Consider the following 21,288-nt stretch of genomic DNA (forward strand, 5'->3'; position numbering starts at 1 on the left):
CTTACATATCTTAAGGTGCAATAGTCATTCCATTGTATGCTTAAAGCTGAAGGTGCTATAGTCAGCCCATAATACACCTAGATATCTTAAGGTGCAATAGTCATTCCATTGTATGCTTAAAGCTGAAGGTGCTATAGTCAGCCCATAAAACACCTAGATATCTTAAGGTGCAATAGTTATTCCATTGTATGCTTAAAGCTTAAGGTGCTATAGTCAGCCCATAAAACACCTAGATATCTTAAGGTGCAATAGTCATTCCATTGTATGCTTAAAGCTGAAGGTGCTATAGTCAGCCCATAAAACACCTAGATATCTTAAGGTGCAATAGTTATTCCATTGTATGCTTAAAGCTTAAGGTGCTATAGTCAAACCATGAAACACCTAGATATTGTAAGGTGCAGTAGTCATTCCATTGTATGCTTAAAGCTTAAGGTGCTATAGTCAAACCATGAAACACCTAGATATCTTAAGGTGCAATAGTCATTCCATTGTATGCTTAAAGCTTAAGGTGCTATAGTCAGCCCATGAAATACCTAGATATCTTAAGGTGCAATAGTCAATCTGTTGTCATGCTTCAGTGCTTAAGATACTACAGTCATTTCACAGAACACTTAGGTCTTAAGGCATAAAGTCAATGCATCTTAAGATTTATATTCAGCTCTGACATAGAAAACCTATAGATCTTAAAGAACAATAGCTAGCTCATAGAACACCTAGATCTTAAAGTACAATATTCAACGTTTTTGCTAAGATGTATGTATATTTTTTATATTTGCTATAGTGCTTTTCAGCTCACCAGAGCCAAAGGCTCATATGAGCTTTTCTTATCAAAATTTGTTCTGTTGTCGATGTTGTTAACTTTTCACATTTTCATCATCTCCAGGACCACTGGGCCAATTTCAACCAAACTTGGCACAAAGCAGCCTTTGGTGAAGGGGATTCAAGTTTGTTTAAATATTAAGGGCTATGCCCCCTTCAAAGGGGAGATAATCGCAAAAATAGGGTTGGGTCATTTAAAAATCCTCTTCTCGATAACCACTGGGGCAGAAGAGCTGAAATTTACATGAAAGCTTCCTGTTAAAGTGGAGATTCAAGTTTGTAAAAATTATGACCCCTGGGGTTAGGAAGGGGCCACAATAGGGGATCAAAGTTTTACATGCGAACGTATAGGGAACCAAACTTGGCACAAAGCATCCTGAGATGAAATTTATTAATATGAAAGGCCCTATCCGTGTACAAGAGCAGATGATAATTGATGAATTTGTAGTCGTTATACTATTGAAATTTTTTTTCTGAACCAAGCTGCTTGTATAATGATAATTTTGCTCAAGCTCGTTTATTGCTAGGAACTGCTGCTCAGGTGAGCGATGTGGCCCATGGGCCCCTTGTTAAAGTTTACATTGAATGATCAAGAAGCATAAGAAATACCGCCTGGAGGTACAGAGTGTGGCTGGATCTTTATCTATAGGCCACTCTCTTGTCCATGGTGATGTAGATGTGTTCCTCTAATGGATCATAAGGAAGTCATTCACTGCTGAGTGTGGATTGTCAGTATAGATAGAGATTTACAACAAATAAAACGACAGCTAGAAAGACCCCTACTTAATTACTCTAAGTATATGCTCTTGTTCCTAAGGATTCTAACATTAGATTGTTAAATCTGACATGATGGTGACTGAAATAGTCCACAAACTTGAAAGTAGTAGGTGACATTTTGCTCAAAATGATCCACTTCAAAAATAACCAGTTTTTGAACTGCAAACTGTGTAGACTATTAAGCACTGACATCTGGAAATAAACCAGCCAATATTTCAATCTCTCAATTCAATATTCCAGATTTGTAGTTCATCTCATTCAATTTCAAAACATTCTAGCTAAGACAATGTGCAGACTAGATTTTGAAATATATATGCTGTGTGAAATTTTATTATGTTTTGCTTATAAGTGTAAATTTTATGTGTGTCCTTGGGCCAATTTCATCATGTTACATTTAAAAACCTATTAAAAACTCAGTATGTGGTTAGACAAGAACATGTAGTGAAAGTTTTATTGCCTGTCAACAAGTAATAGTTGTGGCTTGTCGAAGTAACGAGTGGGTGCAGGAGAGACATTTAAGTAATTGGAATAGATTAAACGTTTTGAACAGCGTCAACATTTACAGAAAAGCGTTAAGATATGATACACTAAACTGTGATATTAAGAATACAGTATATAAACAGACATGGAACATGCAGAAAACAGAGATGGAGAAATTTGTACAGGAAACTGAGGGAGCAGAAAACTAACATAGGGTCATAAGCTGAGAATACTGTAGAGTCCTTATTTTACGCGAGTAATTAATATCGTGAAATGACTCGTATACGCTTCTCAGCGAGAACATGACACTGTGAGTGGTCTGTGGATCAAAAGTTTTTACATGTATTCTAACAATGTAAAAATAAAAGCCAGTTAATTATATGTAGACCTGACAAAGACAGGACATGTATTATATGTAGACCTGACAAAGACGGGACATGTATTATATGTAGACCTGACAAAGACGGGACATGTATTATATGGTGTGGCGTTGTCCGTCTGTCCAGGTCTTGTAGACAAAATGAACCGTAAGCTCCTGATCTTACAACTTGGTGCAATTGATCACTATGATGAGAGGAAGATGCTTTTTTTTTTAAGGTCAAAGGTCAGGGTCATAGTATCAGTTTATAGGAAAACCTTGTAGGCAGAATACAAACCGAACTATTGGGGCTAGAACCGTCAAACTTGTTACACATACTCCTCATGCCAATGGAGGAAGCCGTTTGTTATTCAAGGTCAAAGGTCAAGTTAGTTGTATCACTTAGTAGGAAAACCTTGAAGGTAGGCTACAGACTGTGGGGCTAAAACCGTTAAATTTGGCACACATGCACATTATGCCAAGTGGAGGATGCCTATTGTTTGTCAAGGGCAAAAGTCAACGTCATAGTATACCTTGTTTTCGTCACGGAATCAGATATGCCCTGAAATTTAGTCACAAGCTTTCTCTTGGAGGAATTTGCATTTCGGCTGGATTGTTGCACCATGACCTACTGTAGGGGTTAAAGTAGGTCAAACAGTTTTCCAGATATTTAATCAATTCAGAGTGCATAATGAATTACAGGTCCAACTGGGGTATGTTGTACCATTTGTGGTACTCTTGTTTTATTTGGTGACTGATGCTTCTCAAGAAATTACAATAGGGAATACAGGTAGATGTGCAGTTTCTATTAGAAAATACGAACCACAAAATCGTGAAGAAATTTAAAAAGATGAAACAGTAACTGACGTCAGAAGTTCAGTGACCTATCCCTTAGAGGCTAAATTCTGTGAAATGTTTAACACTAAAGTTTGATGATTGTCAACAAGTTGTAGCAAGCACTAACAGATGTAGGAGAGGGGAGGATCTGATGTTTGATCAGCTCCATGATCACCTTACATGACAGCTCACTGCTGAGGTTTTTAATTGAATCCTATAGTTGTAAAAAAGTCATGCTAGTCAGTTCACCTTTGTTCATTGAAATGTCAGGGTTTTTAGCTCACCTTAGCTGAAAGTTCAAGTCAGCTTTTCCGATCACATTTTGTCTGGCGTCCGTCATTCCATCCGACTGTCTGTAAAGTTGCATTCAAGGAAATGAAATATATGTGTATAGAAAAAAAGAAGAAAGACACAATGCCATTAATTAGGTGTTCCCTTTCCAGCTAGAGAAAATATATGGAAGATCTATAAGTTTCAGAATTTGGGTTTTATATTTATTTTATATTTCTATGCTTGTTTCTGATTATTGATCACTTGATACCAGCATGTGTGACTTATGATCGATAACACTGCTGACTAGAAAAATTGGCACTGCATGTAGATAGATAAAAAGGAGGCTCGTGTTGTATTTTTTTGTCACGTGAACTGATTTTCAATATAATAGGGTTATGTACACATAATCACGCCGGTTAAATCCATAAAGCAAAATATGTTTTAAATGCTGAGTTATTCGGAAAATACACACAATATCCTAGCCTTCTTTTCATGCTATTTGACAAGAAGTCCTTTCCAATTGTGGTTTTCCCAAGTTTTCTAATTTGTTTTAGCACTTTTCCTGGAATATTTACACCTAATTTTTATTAATCTGGAATATTTTTACCTAATTATATTCTGTGTATGTAATCGTGTATCAATATTTTCCAGCTATATAGGCATGCTTTAAAACAATTGATGCTTATTCATGGTTACAAACAGATGTATGGACAATATTTGTTAAACTGATGTTCATGTAATCATGATCAGAATTTAACAATTCTTTTCAACATCATGCTTGTATTTTTTCAGCCTCAAAATATACTATTTACCAAGCCTTTCCCCCATGGGGATATTAAAGTCTGTGATCTTGGATTTGCTTGTCTGGTCAACACTGGAGAAGACATTAGAGACATCATAGGAACTCCTGATTATGTAGGTAAGCAGACATTAGAGACATCATAGGAACTCCTGATTATGTAGGTAAGCAGACATTAGAGACATCATAGGAACTCCTGATTATGTAGGTAAGTCAGACATTAGAGACATCATAGGAACTCCTGATTATGTAGGTAAGCAGACATTAGAGACATCATAGGAACTCCTGATTATGTAGGTAAGCAGACATTAGAGACATCATAGGAACTCCTGATTATGTAGGTAAGTCAGACATTATATTGTACAATAGAGACACTGATTGTGTGTGTACAATAGAGACACTGATTGTGTGTGTGTACAATAGAGACACTGATTGTGTGTGTGTACAATAAAGACACTGTGTGTGTGTACAATAGAGACACTGATTGTGTGTGTACAATAAAGACACTGATTGTGTGTGTACAATAGAGACACTGATTGTGTGTGTGTACAATAGAGACACTGATTGTGTGTGTGTACAATAGAGACACTGATTGTGTGTGTGTACAATAGAGACACTGATTGTGTGTGTACAATAGAGACACTGATTGTGTGTGTGTGTACAATAGAGACACTGATTGTGTGTGTGTGTGTACAATAGAGACACTGATTGTGTGTGTACAATAGAGACACTGATTGTGTGTGTGTGTACAATAGAGACACTGATTGTGTGTGTGTGTGTACAATAGAGACACTGATTGTGTGTGTACAATAGAGACACTGATTGTGTGTGTGTGTACAATAGAGACACTGATTGTGTGTGTGTGTGTACAATAGAGACACTGATTGTGTGTGTACAATAGAGACACTGATTGTGTGTGTGTGTGTACAATAGAGACACTGATTGTGTGTGTGTGTGTACAATAGAGACACTGATTGTGTGTGTACAATAGAGACACTGATTGTGTGTGTACAATAGAGACACTGATTGTGTGTGTACAATAGAGACACTGATTGTGTGTGTACAATAGAGACACTGATTGTGTGTGTACAATAGAGACACTGATTGTGTGTGTACAATAGAGACACTGATTGTGTGTGTGTGTGTACAATAGAGACACTGATTGTGTTTGTACAATAGAGACACTGATTGTGTTTGTACAATAGAGACACTGATTGTGTTTGTACAATAGAGACACTGATTGTGTGTGTACAATAGAGACACTGATTGTGTGTGTGTACAATAGAGACACTGATTGTGTGTGTGTGTGTACAGTAGAGACACTGATTGTGTGTGTACAATAGAGACACTGATTGTGTGTGTACAATAGAGACACTGATTGTGTGTGTGTACAATAGAGACACTGATTGTGTGTGTGTACAATAGAGACACTGATTGTGTGTGTGTACAATAGAGACACTGATTGTGTGTGTACAATAGAGACACTGATTGTGTGTGTACAATAGAGACACTGATTGTGTGTGTACAATAGAGACACTGATTGTGTGTGTGTGTGTGTGTACAATAGAGACACTGATTGTGTGTGTACAATAGAGACACTGATTGTGTGTGTACAATAGAGACACTGATTGTGTGTGTACAATAGAGACACTGATTGTGTTTGTACAATAGAGACACTGATTGTGTGTGTACAATAGAGACACTGATTGTGTGTGTGTACAATAGAGACACTGATTGTGTGTGTACAATAGAGACACTGATTGTGTGTGTGTACAATAGAGACACTGTGTGTGTGTACAATAGAGACACTGATTGTGTGTGTACAATAGAGACACTGATTGTGTCTGTACAATAGAGACACCGATTGTGTGTGTGTGTGTACAATAGAGACACTGATTGTGTGTGTGTGTGTACAATAGAGACACTGATTGTGTGTGTACAATAGAGACACTGATTGTGTGTGTGTGTACAATAGAGACACTGATTGTGTGTGTGTGTACAATAGAGACACTGTGTGTGTGTACAATAGAGACACTGATTGTGTGTGTGTGTACAATAGAGACACTGATTGTGTGTGTGTGTACAATAGAGACACTGATTGTGTGTGTACAATAGAGACACTGATTGTGTCTGTACAATAGAGACACCGATTGTGTGTGTGTGTGTACAATAGAGACACTGATTGTGTGTGTACAATAGAGACACTGATTGTGTCTGTACAATAGAGACACTGATTGTGTGTGTACAATAGACTTCTGACAAGATTTATTACATTGCAATTTCGGAATAGTGTACATTTTTATTGATAAGCGAAAAGTTTTCGAAAGTTTGTTTTATATTGTGTTGACTCGTTCAAGTTCACAATTACAAATCATCTTAGCAGTCTTTATCACTGAAGCAAGTTTGAAAATAGTTTCTACATATTAATTTCTGTAAAAATTCATTATTAGTCATGGACATATTATGATAAAGGTATGTCATTCAGAATGGTGTACTTAAGTTTGTTATTTATTTTTGACAGCCCCAGAAGTGCTTTCCTACGAACCTCTTGGTTTATACACAGATATGTGGTAAGTTAATTAATGGGCAGTGTGTGTAATTAGTTCACCATTAAAACAGATGATTTCTGTGTAAAAATAAAACCCAACGAAATTTCAGGTCGCTTGTTATTTTAGTGAAAAAAGGGAGTAAGGTTCTAGTGCACAATGGTCCTTCCTTGTATGACCAGTAAATAAGCCTAGTTTGTAATTATATAAAACCGACTTGTCATTTAAATTTAATGAGGGAGAGGAATTTCCCCCTAAATATAGAATTTCGTGGGATGATTCAGAGTTGTATATCATAATACAGTGAGACCTGCCACCGCCTGGCATAATTGGTGTTTTGCAAATCACCTTAAAAATATTTCATGAAGGTATTTTTCCCCTTTCTTCTATTGATTTTTTTCTCAGGAGTTTTCTAGGTACAAACTCTTTCGGGGCTGATGGGATTTTTTAAGCATTAATTTATAAACTTTATGGACTATAAATATGTTGAGATTATTTTCCTCAGCAAATTCAATATTCATGTGTTTATTGCAACACTTACTGTAATTTGTGTGAGAATTTCAACACAATTCAGTTGTTATTCTCAATTTAATTGAAATTACTCAAAAACCAGAATTATAACGTCAGTAGTTTGGCAAAATGATTGTGATTTTTCCTGTAGACCCCCCCCCCCCCCCCCCAAATTTATACCACAGAATTATCTCTGCAGAATACACATGAATGAAAGAAAAATTTTGTTTGTATAAATAATGTTATACTCTGTTTTTATTATGCCCCTGTAATTGGAGATTCATGGACATATAGTTTTAAAGCTGTCTGTCTGTTGGTATGTTGAAGGAATGATGATAGTGCTTTCATATTTTCATATGTATTCCTAATTCTGCAAACCTTTCTTTTGGTACACCAAAATTTCTTACATTGTGACCTTACCTCGTGGTTTTACCTACTTTTGAAAAACTTCAACCTTGGCCATAACTTTTGAATTGTTGGTGATATGGCTTTTATATTTCACTTGTGTATTCCTTGTGACAAAACCTTTCTTTAGGTAGCAAACTTTTTTTACCTCATGACCTTGGGGTTGACCTACTTTTGAAATTGTTTAGCCTTAGCTGTAACTTTTGAATGGTTGGTATAGGACTTTCATATTTTACATGGATATTCCTTCTGAGAAGACCTTAGCTACTTTAAGTACCAACATTTTTGACCTCATGACCTTGGTGTTTGACCTACTTTTGAAATAGTTAAACCTAGGCCATTACTTGATTGGTTATTGATAGGACTTTCATATATCACATGTGTATTCCCTGTGACAAGACCTGTCTTCTTTAGGTACTAGAATTACGTTGCTGCGGCCATACAGGGGCATCAGTGTTTCACAAACTCATCTTGGTTTTTTTTTTGTTTTGAAAACATTCTCAAAAAATTGCATTGAATAATACTGAGATGTTGCATTTCATCTGATGCTCTTAGACTCCAAATGATAAATTATATGAACTTGTACTGGACACGATATCAAATGAAATAAAAGATTAAGTCTTTCTTTCGAGTTTTAAAATTTTGAGTTTTGTGGTGCCCAGGAAGACAGTTCTTTGTCAGTGTGGATGTTGATGATAAATTGATTGAAGAATTTTCAAATTGTTAATAGTTTATGTATTAACCATGGCTACTTGCGGGAGTCTATTTTCTTGGTTATAAGATGATTTATATGGAAAGATCTGCATGGAGTCATAAGACTGTGTTCAAAGTCTGACTTTTTCATTCTATGTTCCTTCTATAAAAATTAGACATAGATCTATAGTGAGCTGGAAGTTTTATTGCTCTGGGGCCATGTGTGGAGATTCTTTCATAAAAATAGGATATTTTTAAATGGCATCAAGAATCGGAATACACATTCATGTTACAGGATGTTGTTTTTCAATGACTGTTTTTCTGTGAAATATGGACTGGTGTATAAAAGGTGGAGACTGAGTCATGTTGGATTTACATTATAATGTGAAAGTGGATCCTGACAATGGCTCTCGTATGGTGATGAGAAAAGTGCAGACTGTTATTGAAATATTTGTGGTAAAAATATTTTTTTATTTATTGGGAATTTGAAATTTTTTAAAAAACCTGGTTTCATAGGTGGGTTGAAATTGAGATTCAAATTGGAATGCAGTACAAAACATACAACTCAGCCTGTTGCAAAATCTATGAATAGAGACGGCTTCATGTTTCAAAACAAGCAGGTTTTAAATAAACTTTTCTTCAAGCATATATCTTCTATTTACTTATTGTAATACCATTTATTTGCAATGACAATGCAAAATGTAGTTTGTTCTTTTATTAGCAATAAAACAAAATTACATAATGTTTTTCTTTTTATATAGCTTTGCCTCTGTCATATTGTGTTAATTTCATGGTTTTTTGACTTGAGGAGCACTTGCCACTTTGTGTTAAGATAGGAGTTATTGTCATTAACCATGTATGCTTAGTTGTCTAAACCAGCTATTCTGAACTTGAACTGGTTGCAGTCTCAAAGGTGTGGATACTTATAATGAAGAGATTAAAATTGCATTAATCATAATGCATGCATGTACCATGCTGACATATGAAACTGGTGGAAATGTTACATTCACACCGAACAAGATTCACGAGAATATTTTACAGTCTCAGTGTGACATAATTCATGTTTTGGTGCCTGATGGGGATGAGGAATCAATATATATATGTACAATTTTCTGAATAAAAACACTTATTAAAACTTCCGTCTGAAGTGCAGTGTACCGCAGACTTCCTGTACCGTTCACGATTATTTCCTGCAGTATTGTCGCATTAATGTGTCATATCAGGACACGACCTTGTGAGGTCACAGTAATCTGTAAAATGATGTGGGTTATTGACTCTGTAGTTAAAAGTGAAGTTTCTTCAGGTCTATGAAGGCTAGCAGGGCCAAGGTTCTGATTAACAATGCCTGCTGTGCCAAGCTATAGTGAAAATCATGCATATAGAGACAGTACCACACTGAGTCAGGATCCAAGGGCACTGGTAATAAGAAGTCAGTAATAGAACAACCTTCTGATTAACACCCGAACCATTGTTGACGGCACTTCAAAAATTGTAGTCATTCAGTCGATTTCATATTGCGGCCCCCCCCCCCCCCCCCCCCCCCCCCCCCCCCCCCCAATGTTTTTGAATGTGTATTAACCATTACTCGGGGTTGGGGCTTCTGTTGGTCAGCAGGTGGTTTCTGACTTCTGAATTTTGTTTCACCATCATGTTTTCATCTACTACTCTTATGACTCTCTCTTCTTTGAACAACAGTCTTCACTTAATTAATTTTCTTGAGAGAAAGTTTTAACAATTGAACATGTTTCTAATTGGGACATTATTTAAATAGCAAGACATTCAAGGTAACAGTCTTCACTTAATTAATTTTCTTGAGAGAAAGTTTTAACAATTGAACATGTTTCTGATTGGGACATTATTTAAATTGCAGGACATTCAATGTTTTGTTGTTGGATAAAAAATTTATTTTACGAGTGAAACAGGATTTTAAAAATATATTTTCATGAGTGCAAAGAGCGAGTGTCAATCTTCTGTCTCAGGAGTGAAATAATTTCTCTAACAACAAAAACATTGAATCATTTTCTTTGGTATTAATTTCCTTAAGCACTTTTTATTTAGCTGCATGTCCCTGTATTGATGTTCAAAACAACATTGCACAGAAAATATATTCAAAAATATGCAAAATATATTTGAAATAAATCAATACATTTGAAAAAAGACAACATTACTTCAATTTTATTAGGTCACTTGTGTAAACTAAGGTGACCTAGCTAATGCATTTGGTCTGCGTCTGTTGTTGTCTGTTGTGTGCATTAATAATTGAACATTTTTAACTTATCTTCTTGATAACTTAACAACCATTCCAATTCTTTTCAGTTTTGTTGAGACAAGTGGGACATAAATTGTTAGGACTCCTGCAGCCCTGGGGCCTTAGGGATGGGAAAAAAACTGTCAAAAATTGACCAATTTTTGAAAAATCTTCTCTGCAACCACACATGTGTAAGAAAAACTAAATACATAGTGATCGATGTAGAGCAGGATTTAGGCCTCTACCAAAATTGTAAATTTCATGATTTCCAGGGTAGAGGTTTTGACCTCAGGGTGGGGCCAAACTTTGTATATATACATGTACATGATATTCAGGTGACCATTGGCCCAGAATCCCACAATAACAGGTTTTCGTGAGGCATGTGCCACTAAGTAAACACAGTGTCAGGTACTAGTAATTAGGAGACCATAATTGCTTAGGTAAACAAGTGATCATTGCCCACAGTAGATCAAGGGTTGCGTTTAAACCCCAAACAGATAAGGCTTGGATATTGAACACCTCATAATTATTAATTTTTCAAAATATTTTTTGAAACATAGGTAAAAACACTAGAGCATTGACTTGAAATTGTCAACCGATTCTGATAAAAATTTGTACCGACTTACAAGCGGGTCAATGGCAAATTCCTACAAAATATAACCTTAAAAAATACAACCAACTTTTAGGCGGACTGACTTATAGGCGAGTATATACGGTACTTTAAATTATGTTAATTATATATATATACACTTCATAGACTCCGGATTTATTTTTATTGAAAATATTTTCTTTCTTTCATGTATTGCAAAGAAAACCAGGAATAAAAGTCCCAAACATTAATTACAGAAAATAAAGGTCCTAAAACAATCTATAAATTCTAAGTAATGTAAGTTAATTACTATGATAGAAATTCTATAATTATAATTGAAACATTTCTTACAACCTCTACATGCATTAGTAAATAATCGTGACACTAGCATTTTAATCTTTTTTAAACGATAAAGCTTGTCTAACAAACTAGGGTAATAGATGTACACACACAATTCAATAGTTTGTTCAGTTTGTTTGGTATGTTCATGAATAACATACACTTTGGGTGATCTACATGTTTTAGTAATGAGACCTAATTGAGCTTGGTTTGAAGCTTTGATGTGACTTGGATCCTAAGGCTATTAATACAGCAGTGCCGGGGTTGATGATGTCCAAGGCTCTGTTTACATCAGGTCTGGTGATTTATCTCCATAAACAGTCCCTGTTACTTCAAGTGGCCTAGGGAGTGTCACGCTCTTTTGTGTTTTGTAAAGCTTACTCTAGCTGCCTTGATGTGGTGTTTGGGAAGTTGCAAGGATACAGATCCTCTTAATGATTGAGGCTCTGGAAGTACACAGTGTTGATTTTGCATAATATTTGGCCTGGGTTTCTTGGGAATGAAGTCTGAGATTTAAATTTACTCAAATTTTGACTGCACAAATAAAAGAAAACTCAAATTTTTTTGAGGAATGCAAGGCTGGTTCTGGTTGCAGATAAAACATACTGTATGTCTCTGATCTCTGATGATGTATGTGAATTCATAATGGAGAACATCAGTGCCTTTAATATGTAATACTGTGAAACTTCTCCAAACCGGCCCCTCAGAAAACTGGTTCTCCCTAAATTTTGGCTGATTTTAAAGTCCCAGCAGAAATCTTTAACATTTCCTTACAAATAAATTCTCACAAAATTCTGCCACCCCTGAAAACCGGACACATGCAGACCTCTTTTTGAAAAATATATCGATCGGTAACAAACGCTTAGTGTAATTTTTCCCACATAGGATGACCACTTTTTTAAAAACAATGACACGACCGAGTATATATCAGATATATAATGGTCATTAAAAGATGCATTAATTTTCATGATTTCTATAAACTGAAAATTTCTTTAAAAATATTTGAATTAAATTACAATTCTATTCCTTTGCACTGTACTTTTCACAAACGTTTAATCAAATTTGTCTAAGACATAGATGATAGACAGAGTGTAGGTAAGAGGAATTTCAATAAAGAAACCTTTGTGTTTTCTCTCTGTCTTTTGTTATCTTTGAATTCAAAATTAGATAATTTCACCAGGAATACCGGATGTAAGTGTATACAGCTCCATGCTTCTGGTATTAAAATTAGGCACACAACAATGAATTTAATCTCTGCTGATAATTATTTAAGATGATTGCACAGAAAAGCATGATTGAAAAAAACTAAGTCCTAAACAGTACAGAAAAAGTACACTGGATAAAAACAAAGTCCAAAATAAGTACAAAAAAGGTCACCAGCTTTGGGAGGCAACCTGGTCTAGTACAAAAAAACTATACTTTTTCTGACCTTTTTCTAAAAAGTACACTTTTATATGGTATAAAAGTATCATTAAAGTATACTTTGGTGTACTTTTTTTTGGTATGGGAATTACAATGTATATTAAATCACCAGGATTAGTGAACAGTACCTACAACATCAAGTGTATCAAGATACCCTTTTTTTTTATATTACAAAATGCATTAAACGGATAATATGTTTCCATCCTGTAGGTGTGTCTGTTTAGCTGTTGTGAAAATGTTATTTAATCTATAAAAAGTGAACATGGTATATAGTCATGTAGATTTCCCGTGTGAAATGATAGTCCTTGACGTGGCGCATTATATATATATATATATATATATATATATATATGGATTGTGACACAAAAGAAGAAATAGATCTGTTGTGATAATTAAGATGAAATTCACTTAATACTTTGTTTTGATACAATTAGTTTATTATTAAACTTTAAAAACCATGTTTTCATATTCTGTAGGAAATTATAGGTGCACTAAACTTGTTATAAGTAAAGTATAGGAACAAAAATTTTTAACATTGATGATGTATACATAACATTGCTGTTAAATTGTGTTGATTCGTTCTGTGTTGAACAAATATATTTCAATCATTGATCAAGTCAGGAACGCCTCTAACAAAATTCTAAATTTCATGATCTCTGGGGTAGAGTGTGGGGCCATACTTGGCATATAGTGTTTATGTGTAAAACATTTAAATATTTTAAAAACATCTTTAATGCTGTTGATTCTAATTTGAAACTAGATGGATGTTTAGAGGGAGCAGGTAGCCCTTTATCAAAATTGTAAATTTCATGATCCCAGGTGTAGGGATTTGGTTCCAGGGTGGGGCCAAAATTATCATGATGTATGCTTCCTGAAAATTTTTTGAGCATCCGGAGCAAATTATAGTCGCCATGGTGTCTGCATGTCCATCCAGCCGTCCATCTGAGCTCATATCTCCTTTAACCTTTTATAAGAAATTGATCATAATTGATCACAAATATTCCTAGGGACAGGTACTTTTGGATCCAGATCATTTTGGAAAGGTCAAAGTCACTGAGAACATATACCTTCATTTCAACAATATTTCAACAGTTATTGATCTTTTGGACCAAGGTCTCTCAAGATCATTTTGGAAAGGTCAAGGTCACTCAGAACATATACCTTATATGAGGAAAAGTCATTCCTAAATTTCAGCAGTTTTATTGAACAGGTTTTGATCATGTATCACACAAATAAGTAACAAGCAGATAGCTTTCAGACATAGGCAACTCAAGGTCATTTTGTAAAGGTCAAGGTCATTCAGAACATTTACCCGATATATATAATTAAAAAAACACTTCATTACAACAATATTTCAACAGCTATTGATCATTGTGTGAGTCATTCCTCATGTGAAGTAGTAGGTGTGAAGCATTGCAGTTCATATGCTCTAGTATAATTTTTAAAAATGAATTTGATTTCTTAAATATAATGCACCAGATCATTTTCTGTCAGTCCTGAAGATTTTCAAAAAATAAATAATTTTCAATTTCAGTTTTAAGACAATGAGCTTGTGTTTTGCACCAGGCTTCACCCCTGCTGTGTACCAAATTGGCTATGAGGTTGCCATCTTGGCACTGTGCAAAAATCCAAATCATGATCCCGATCTGTAATTATTTTTTTTTTACAAAAATATGATGTGAGTGGACAAAAGCCCAGTCGGACAATAGGACTGATGGCTATATGTTTTCAATATAGATCCTTCATTAAAAATGACCTACAGGATCACCAGGCTGTCCATTTTTAACATATCTGCCAGATTTGTGATCTTCGTATGTCATGTCACTCAGTTGGTACAGTGTACTCTGGATGCATTATTTCACTGTTGTCTTACTTTGTAGGAGTCTGGGCGTCCTGACTTATGTCATGTTAACTGCACACTCGCCATTTGCTGGCAAAGACAACCAGGAGACATTCCTCAACATATCACAGGTCAATCTGGACTTCCCGGACAGTTTGTTTAAGGAGACCTCCTCCCTGGCCCAGGACTTCATCACTAAACTGCTGATCAAAGAGCCTGAGTAAGTACTGGGAAGTTTTAGCAGGGATCATTATTAGCTCAAAGCCAAACGCAGAAATAGGCTGATGTCATCATTAACTTTTCACATAATTTATCTTCTTCTCCAGAATCACAGGGCCAATTTCAATCAAATCATCCTAGGGTAAAGGGTATTCAAGTGTCTTCAAATGAATTAGGACCATGCCCCCTTTCAAAGGGGAGATAATCAAGAAAAGGCAAACAATTGGATGGGGTCATTTAAGAATCTTCTCAAGAATGACTGGGCTAGAAAAATTTAAATTTACACGAAAGCTTCCTTACATAGTGTAGATTCAATTTTGTTCAAATCATGACCCTTGGGGGTAAGATGAGGCCACAATAGGGTATTAAAGTTTTAAATAAATCTACAGGTAGTTCAAATTTAGTAGGTAGTTCAAAAAGGTAGTTCACATCCTCAGGGGTAGGTGGGGGCACAATAAAAGATTAAATGTTCATATAAAAATATACAGGAAATTGTAATTTTAAAAACAAAACTCTTTTCAAGAATAACAGGGACAAATGACAAATTGTTTATGTCTTGTCTGTCCAAAACTTTAACTTTGAATGGGGAGTGACAGGGCTCTTATGGCACCAAATATTTATTTAACATATTGATTGATTGATTGAGTATTGGTTTACGTCCCTCTCGAGAATATTTCACTCATATGGAGACGTTACCACTGTGGGTGAAGGACTGCAAAATTTAGGCCTATGCTATTGAGCAAGGAGGGATCTTTATCGTACCACACCTGCTGTGACACGGGACCTCGGTTTTTGCGGTCTCATCCGAAGGACCGTTTAAAATTTAACCTACTTTTAAGAAAACCTAATATATTCAATATATCTCTTGAACTATTTTTAGGTAGAGTATTCATATTATAGATTTTTTTATGGTAGCATCTTTCATTTCATACTCTTTGATCTTGTGACATGATTTGTGACCTTGTATGATGGTTATGTTGTAACCCTTTGTGGCTAGGGGGGAAATACAGAATGGGGTTAAATATTTTCATGGGAATAAAGATGGGAAAAAAATCTTTTAAAAATTACATCAGCAAGGCCAAGGTGACTCGGGTGAGCGATGTGACCTATGGACCTCTTGTTATTATCGTCAATCATGTCGAATTACTGCTGTACACCACACAAGTTTTGATAACTCTACAGTGTTGATTAATTTGAGGAGGAAAGAAAATTGATATAGCTAGGAAGTATTTTGAGTAAATCATCTTTACATTTTATTTTCAATATTTCAGGGAGAGGTTGACAGCAAAACAATGTTTGCAACATCCCTGGTTAACTCAAAGGGTGGATCCTAAAAAAATCTTGGAGATTTCTATAGAAGAGAGGGATGAAACTAGTGACAAACCTGAACCCACCAATCAGGACAAAGAATGTGAATTTAAATTGACCAATGAAAACAGACCTGATTGTGAACCACCTGTTCAAATTTCAGAAAACAGCAGGTTGAACAAAGAAAATCCAGATGTTGTGTTAAAGGAGAGTTTGAAAGAGAATATTTCCTCGGATAAAGAAACTCAAGAAAAAGACTTGAAGAAGTTAATTCTGTGTTCAGACATTTTGGATCAGCATGTGAAAAAAGTGGATAAAGTAACAGAGAGCATCTCATCTAAATCTGTGTGCAATGAAAACATGGACACCAAGATGTGTCCCAGTCGTAACCATATATCTGATTGGACAGATGTAGAGGAAGATAAAATGGAGTTAGCTGAAGATGTAGACAATAAGGTCTCCCTGGTGTAGTGTTCTGGCTAGCGTAATACTACCGTTTTAGTGAGTCTCACAATTGTAGGAATTCAGGAAATAACTGCAAGGGTTTTGTATGTATGGCTAATTAGAAAGAAACAAAGCACTTCAGTCTTCAGTGTGCTGTGCCTGCCGGGTTATCATGAATGAGGGCCACAATGAGCTCTTTTATCCATGTGACTGTGTGTTGGTGATAGAGTACACTGGGGCTGAACTACTGCTAACCTGGACTCTTCGCTAACACTACAAAAACTTTTGTTATACATCTGCCTTGACACCCCCCCCCCCACCCCCACCCCCAATTTCCTTGCAGTTTTTGTTGGCAAACAAATAGTAGATGGGGCCAAAATGTTTACAATATGCACTAGCAGGGATAAAAGTTGTTCTTAAATGTTATGTCCATGTGACTGTTTATACTATATCTACATTGAGTATATCTGATCCATTGAGGACCAAAGAAAAGTTTTTATGTATCAGTAGTGGACAGGTATATATATATGTCTTTTTCTTGTGGTTTCAGCACGAGCATTTATACACCGTCAGGTTTTTGTGAACGAGACCAATTCATGTAGATTATACGACAGGCTGACGTCTTTTTCTCGGCTCTGTTCGAACTAGTTCTGTAGAAATTGGTGCCTCGATTAAAACCTCCTAGTTTGTAATTATCCCATAATTTCCTGTTTAACTTAGTTAATTTGTGTACTTGTAAAACTGTCAAAACTTAGTCAGTTTGAAATACAAAACCGATTGACAAGATTTTATTTTTGATCACTTTCCCAATGATCGGCATCTTTTACACTGATGCTGATCTACACGTTATGATTTTATGTTGCCAGTACATGTGTTGTTGAGAGAGTTCAGCGTGCCCTCTTCTTGTGGCACGTTTTACATATGAAAGTACATGTACATCAGCTGAACTAATTAATGAAAAAGAGAATTATATTAATTTGTATCTTAAGAAAAATAATTTTGTCCTTTTTATTGCCAGTACAAATTCACCTCTTAATATGTAATAGTACAAACGCACTCCTATAAGTAAAAACTCTGGTACTGCCACTCCTTGTTGGCACCAAGTCAAAAGGATCTCGCTGTCAGCATCCAGATTAGTGCATGTAGTATACTGGTACATACAAACTTGGTCTCATTTTACACAAAATATTGTATTTACGAAATTAACACCATAAGGATCGTGTATAAATTTAGCACTAAGGGTCGTTAGAAATTTAAATAATTTGAACACCCCCTTTCCATCTCTCTGTGAAGAAAACTTGAAGTATTGATATTTGAAAAAAAAAAAAAATGAATTCCTTTTGAATTTTTTCTCCAATCATCTAGCAAGTATGATGATACCTGCCGACTTCTACATTCACAAAGACGTGATCAGGTTACCGGGAAAGTGGACAGAAAAGTGGGTTTAGGCATTAGAAATTCATTTGGCATTGATGGGGGGGGGGGGGGGGGGGGGGGCAAAATGTTCCTGATCCTTAACTAGACGGAGAAATGTTGGAAAATGATTGTTGAAACCTGAATCACTAACATAGGATAATACTGCAAACAATATATTCTGAAAGCAGGACATATACAGCATATATTTGGTCTTGTTTTCTCGTTAGTCCTTTATCAAGTCAGCCCATCCTTCCTGACTCTCCATTTTATCATGATTTTGAGCTCCTTTTTTGTCGGAACCTGACACTTTTAATTTTTAACATATCTCAGGCTAATACTTTTATCATCCATTTGCATGTGTAACCATGGAAACTGGCAAGAGTGCCAAAAACCTGCAACATATCTTTCAAGTGACTTATACTGATAGGGTCCAATTCATTTTGTCTCGGTCACTCATATGTGGACACTCTGTAGGCGACTAAATTCCATTGTTTTGTATTAAATGTTTTACGATTATTTAGTAGTTTAGTTAGATATATATAAGTTATTGTATAATAGTTTATTCTGACTGTCAAGCTTGTTTATGTAGATACTTGTTCATACTGGTATTGTAAGTATCTTTGCAAATATGTTTATGATCTATATTGCTCTTTTAAATCTTCATTTTTAATTCCATGGAAATGGCCATTTGATTTTAGATATCAAGATGACGTACAGTGTATACATTCGGTAGAAATGTGGTTTTTTTTTCCAGAGTTTTTGATATACAGTGTCTCTTTATGAGATCACAAAAAAGTGCTTTTTGCTTACGTTCATGTGAGTGTTGCATGTTTTTGTTCATTATTGTCCTTGTCTTGTTAACAAATCTATTTCAAATGGGAATTCACGAAAAAAAAAAAAAAAAACTGTACAATTTATTTTCTATATAGGTATTTTTTACTGCTGTTAAAGATATTTTGTTTTTAATTTTCATTATTTTTTGGGGCAAAATATTTTCAAGAACTCCCGAATAAATTGAGGAATGATGTTGCCCGCACGTAAAGTCATAGAAAACGCACTGCATATTCAGTCAAGCATGTTTTATTTCTTCCTTCATATTTGTAATATTCAAACATAAATCAAGAGAAAATTCATTGAAATTCATGACCAACATGGTTTAAGGAAGTGTTCCACAAAATTTGTAATATTGTATAATCCATGGTAATGATTTTTTTCTCAGGATTTTTATTTTAACACACCTAGAAGTTGTGAAGATTATAAATCAACAGTGATATGCTGTATTTAAGATTTGAAATCGGAATCCATTTTCAGTCCATGATATCTCTCTGAAGTACGATGACAGTTCATGCTTTACTGTATACCAGAAATATTTTGTACCTATATTACATAAGCTGGCATCCTTTGTGGGCAAATTTAAAACTCGACTAGTTTATATTATAAACTGAACTGCTTATGAAGAAGAAAACTTGACTCTTTTGTTTTTTGTCCTGTTGAAACATTAATATCAGCGAGTGTATGGTAGTAAACAATGTTTGTACGATACTGCTTTTTTAAAATATTCCATTTTATCAATATGATAATCCTGTCTTTCATTTTCTTTAAGCAGTTTATTAAATTGCTAAATACAGCTGTACATGCAGTCATCTTTGTGTTTGATGATAGTATGTATTTAATTGGCTTTTCATAAATTGCATGTCGTGCTATTTTAAAATTTTTTGTTAGCTTTCCGTAATTACAGTAGCAATCATAAAATTGTCAGGCTTTCAAATTGTTTCACAGATGTACTTGACCAAGATATATATGGGAACATTCAAAGATATGAAAAATAAGGAATATCGGTACGCAGATTATTTATTAGAATGCAAATTGAAATACTTTTAATTTAGAGTACGTAAATTTTTATAGCGATTATTTAGCAAAAGAAAGATACCCTGGATACTTCATGTATGCAGTTTGTGAAAAAGTACAAAACTTTGAGGAAGGTAATTGGAATGTTTCAGCTGTTGACGTTAGTTACCTGTATTATCACTGTGTGGATGTCTTATGTTATCTGTGTAAACTAGCGGTAGACCCAATCCAAGTCTTGTATTTCATGTCATCTGATGCTATTGTTCCAGAAGCCGTATTTTTATTTTTTACATTTAACAAGTAGAAAATCAGCAATAAATATATTGCAAGCTATGGGAATTAGTCTTATTTTAATGTGAAAGGTGAATAGTTTTATACATGTTGTGGTACGAGCAGATACCTCAGCAGGGTAAACCTATTCCTGTTAATTAAACATGCTATATTAGGGGGCGAGATCAAAAGTTCATTATATGACAAAAAACTAAATTCACATAGTTTTCACCAAGACAACCCCCTCCCCCTTCAAACTAAATATCAGGGGTGTGGTTTTTCCTCTTTTCAGAGGAAATCCTCTGATTTGCTCAATTTTCAAAAAAATGAAACACTCTGGATTTGATCTAAGTGACAGAAAATATTTTTCCAAGTAGGGTAAGTGTTTTCCTCCCTTTTTGATAAGTTTTCCTCTGATTTCTGAGGAATTCAGTCACATCCCTGAAATATTTATATGAACGTTCAAACTAATTGTATGTTGAAATAGCTTGTGAACACTTCCCCTCCTACATGGTTTATCAGATAGATTTGAAACTTTGTACAATGCTTCATTGCCATTGTTGGATGTGCATATTGTCGGGACAGGAGGATCCAATTATTTTCCTAAAAGTTATAGTGGATCCAAGAGGGGTGTAGGATGTTAAAATAGCTTGTGAATGCTTCTCCTCCTATATGGCTTATCCGATAGCCTTGACATTTTGTACAATACTTCAATGCCATTTGCAGATGTGCATATTGTAGGGACAGGAGGATCCAATTGTTATCCTTAAATGTAAAATAGTTTGTGAACATTTCTCCTGAGTGACTTATTGGAGCCATAATGGCTATGTTCTTGCAAATGCTTTCTC

The 21,288-nt window shown here is 35.1% G+C and overlaps 1 protein-coding gene across 1 annotated transcript in view; it reads left to right on the forward strand.

Annotated features, from left to right (window-relative positions):
* The window catches only part of LOC125665544 (serine/threonine-protein kinase 17B-like), a 37,971-nt gene extending 17,468 nt beyond the window's left edge, over positions 1–20,503 (forward strand). The window contains exons 4-7 of the mRNA XM_048898231.2: positions 4,337–4,463; positions 6,865–6,913; positions 14,976–15,155; positions 16,426–20,503. Coding sequence (XP_048754188.1) covers positions 4,337–4,463; positions 6,865–6,913; positions 14,976–15,155; positions 16,426–16,933 — 864 coding nt within the window. The 3' untranslated portion in view covers positions 16,934–20,503. The remainder of the gene's footprint in view (positions 1–4,336; positions 4,464–6,864; positions 6,914–14,975; positions 15,156–16,425) is intronic.
* The last annotated feature ends 785 nt before the right edge of the window (positions 20,504–21,288 follow it).

This window comes from Ostrea edulis, chromosome 10 (genome assembly GCF_947568905.1).
Source record: "Ostrea edulis chromosome 10, xbOstEdul1.1, whole genome shotgun sequence".
Taxonomy (NCBI): Eukaryota; Metazoa; Mollusca; class Bivalvia; order Ostreida; family Ostreidae; genus Ostrea; species Ostrea edulis.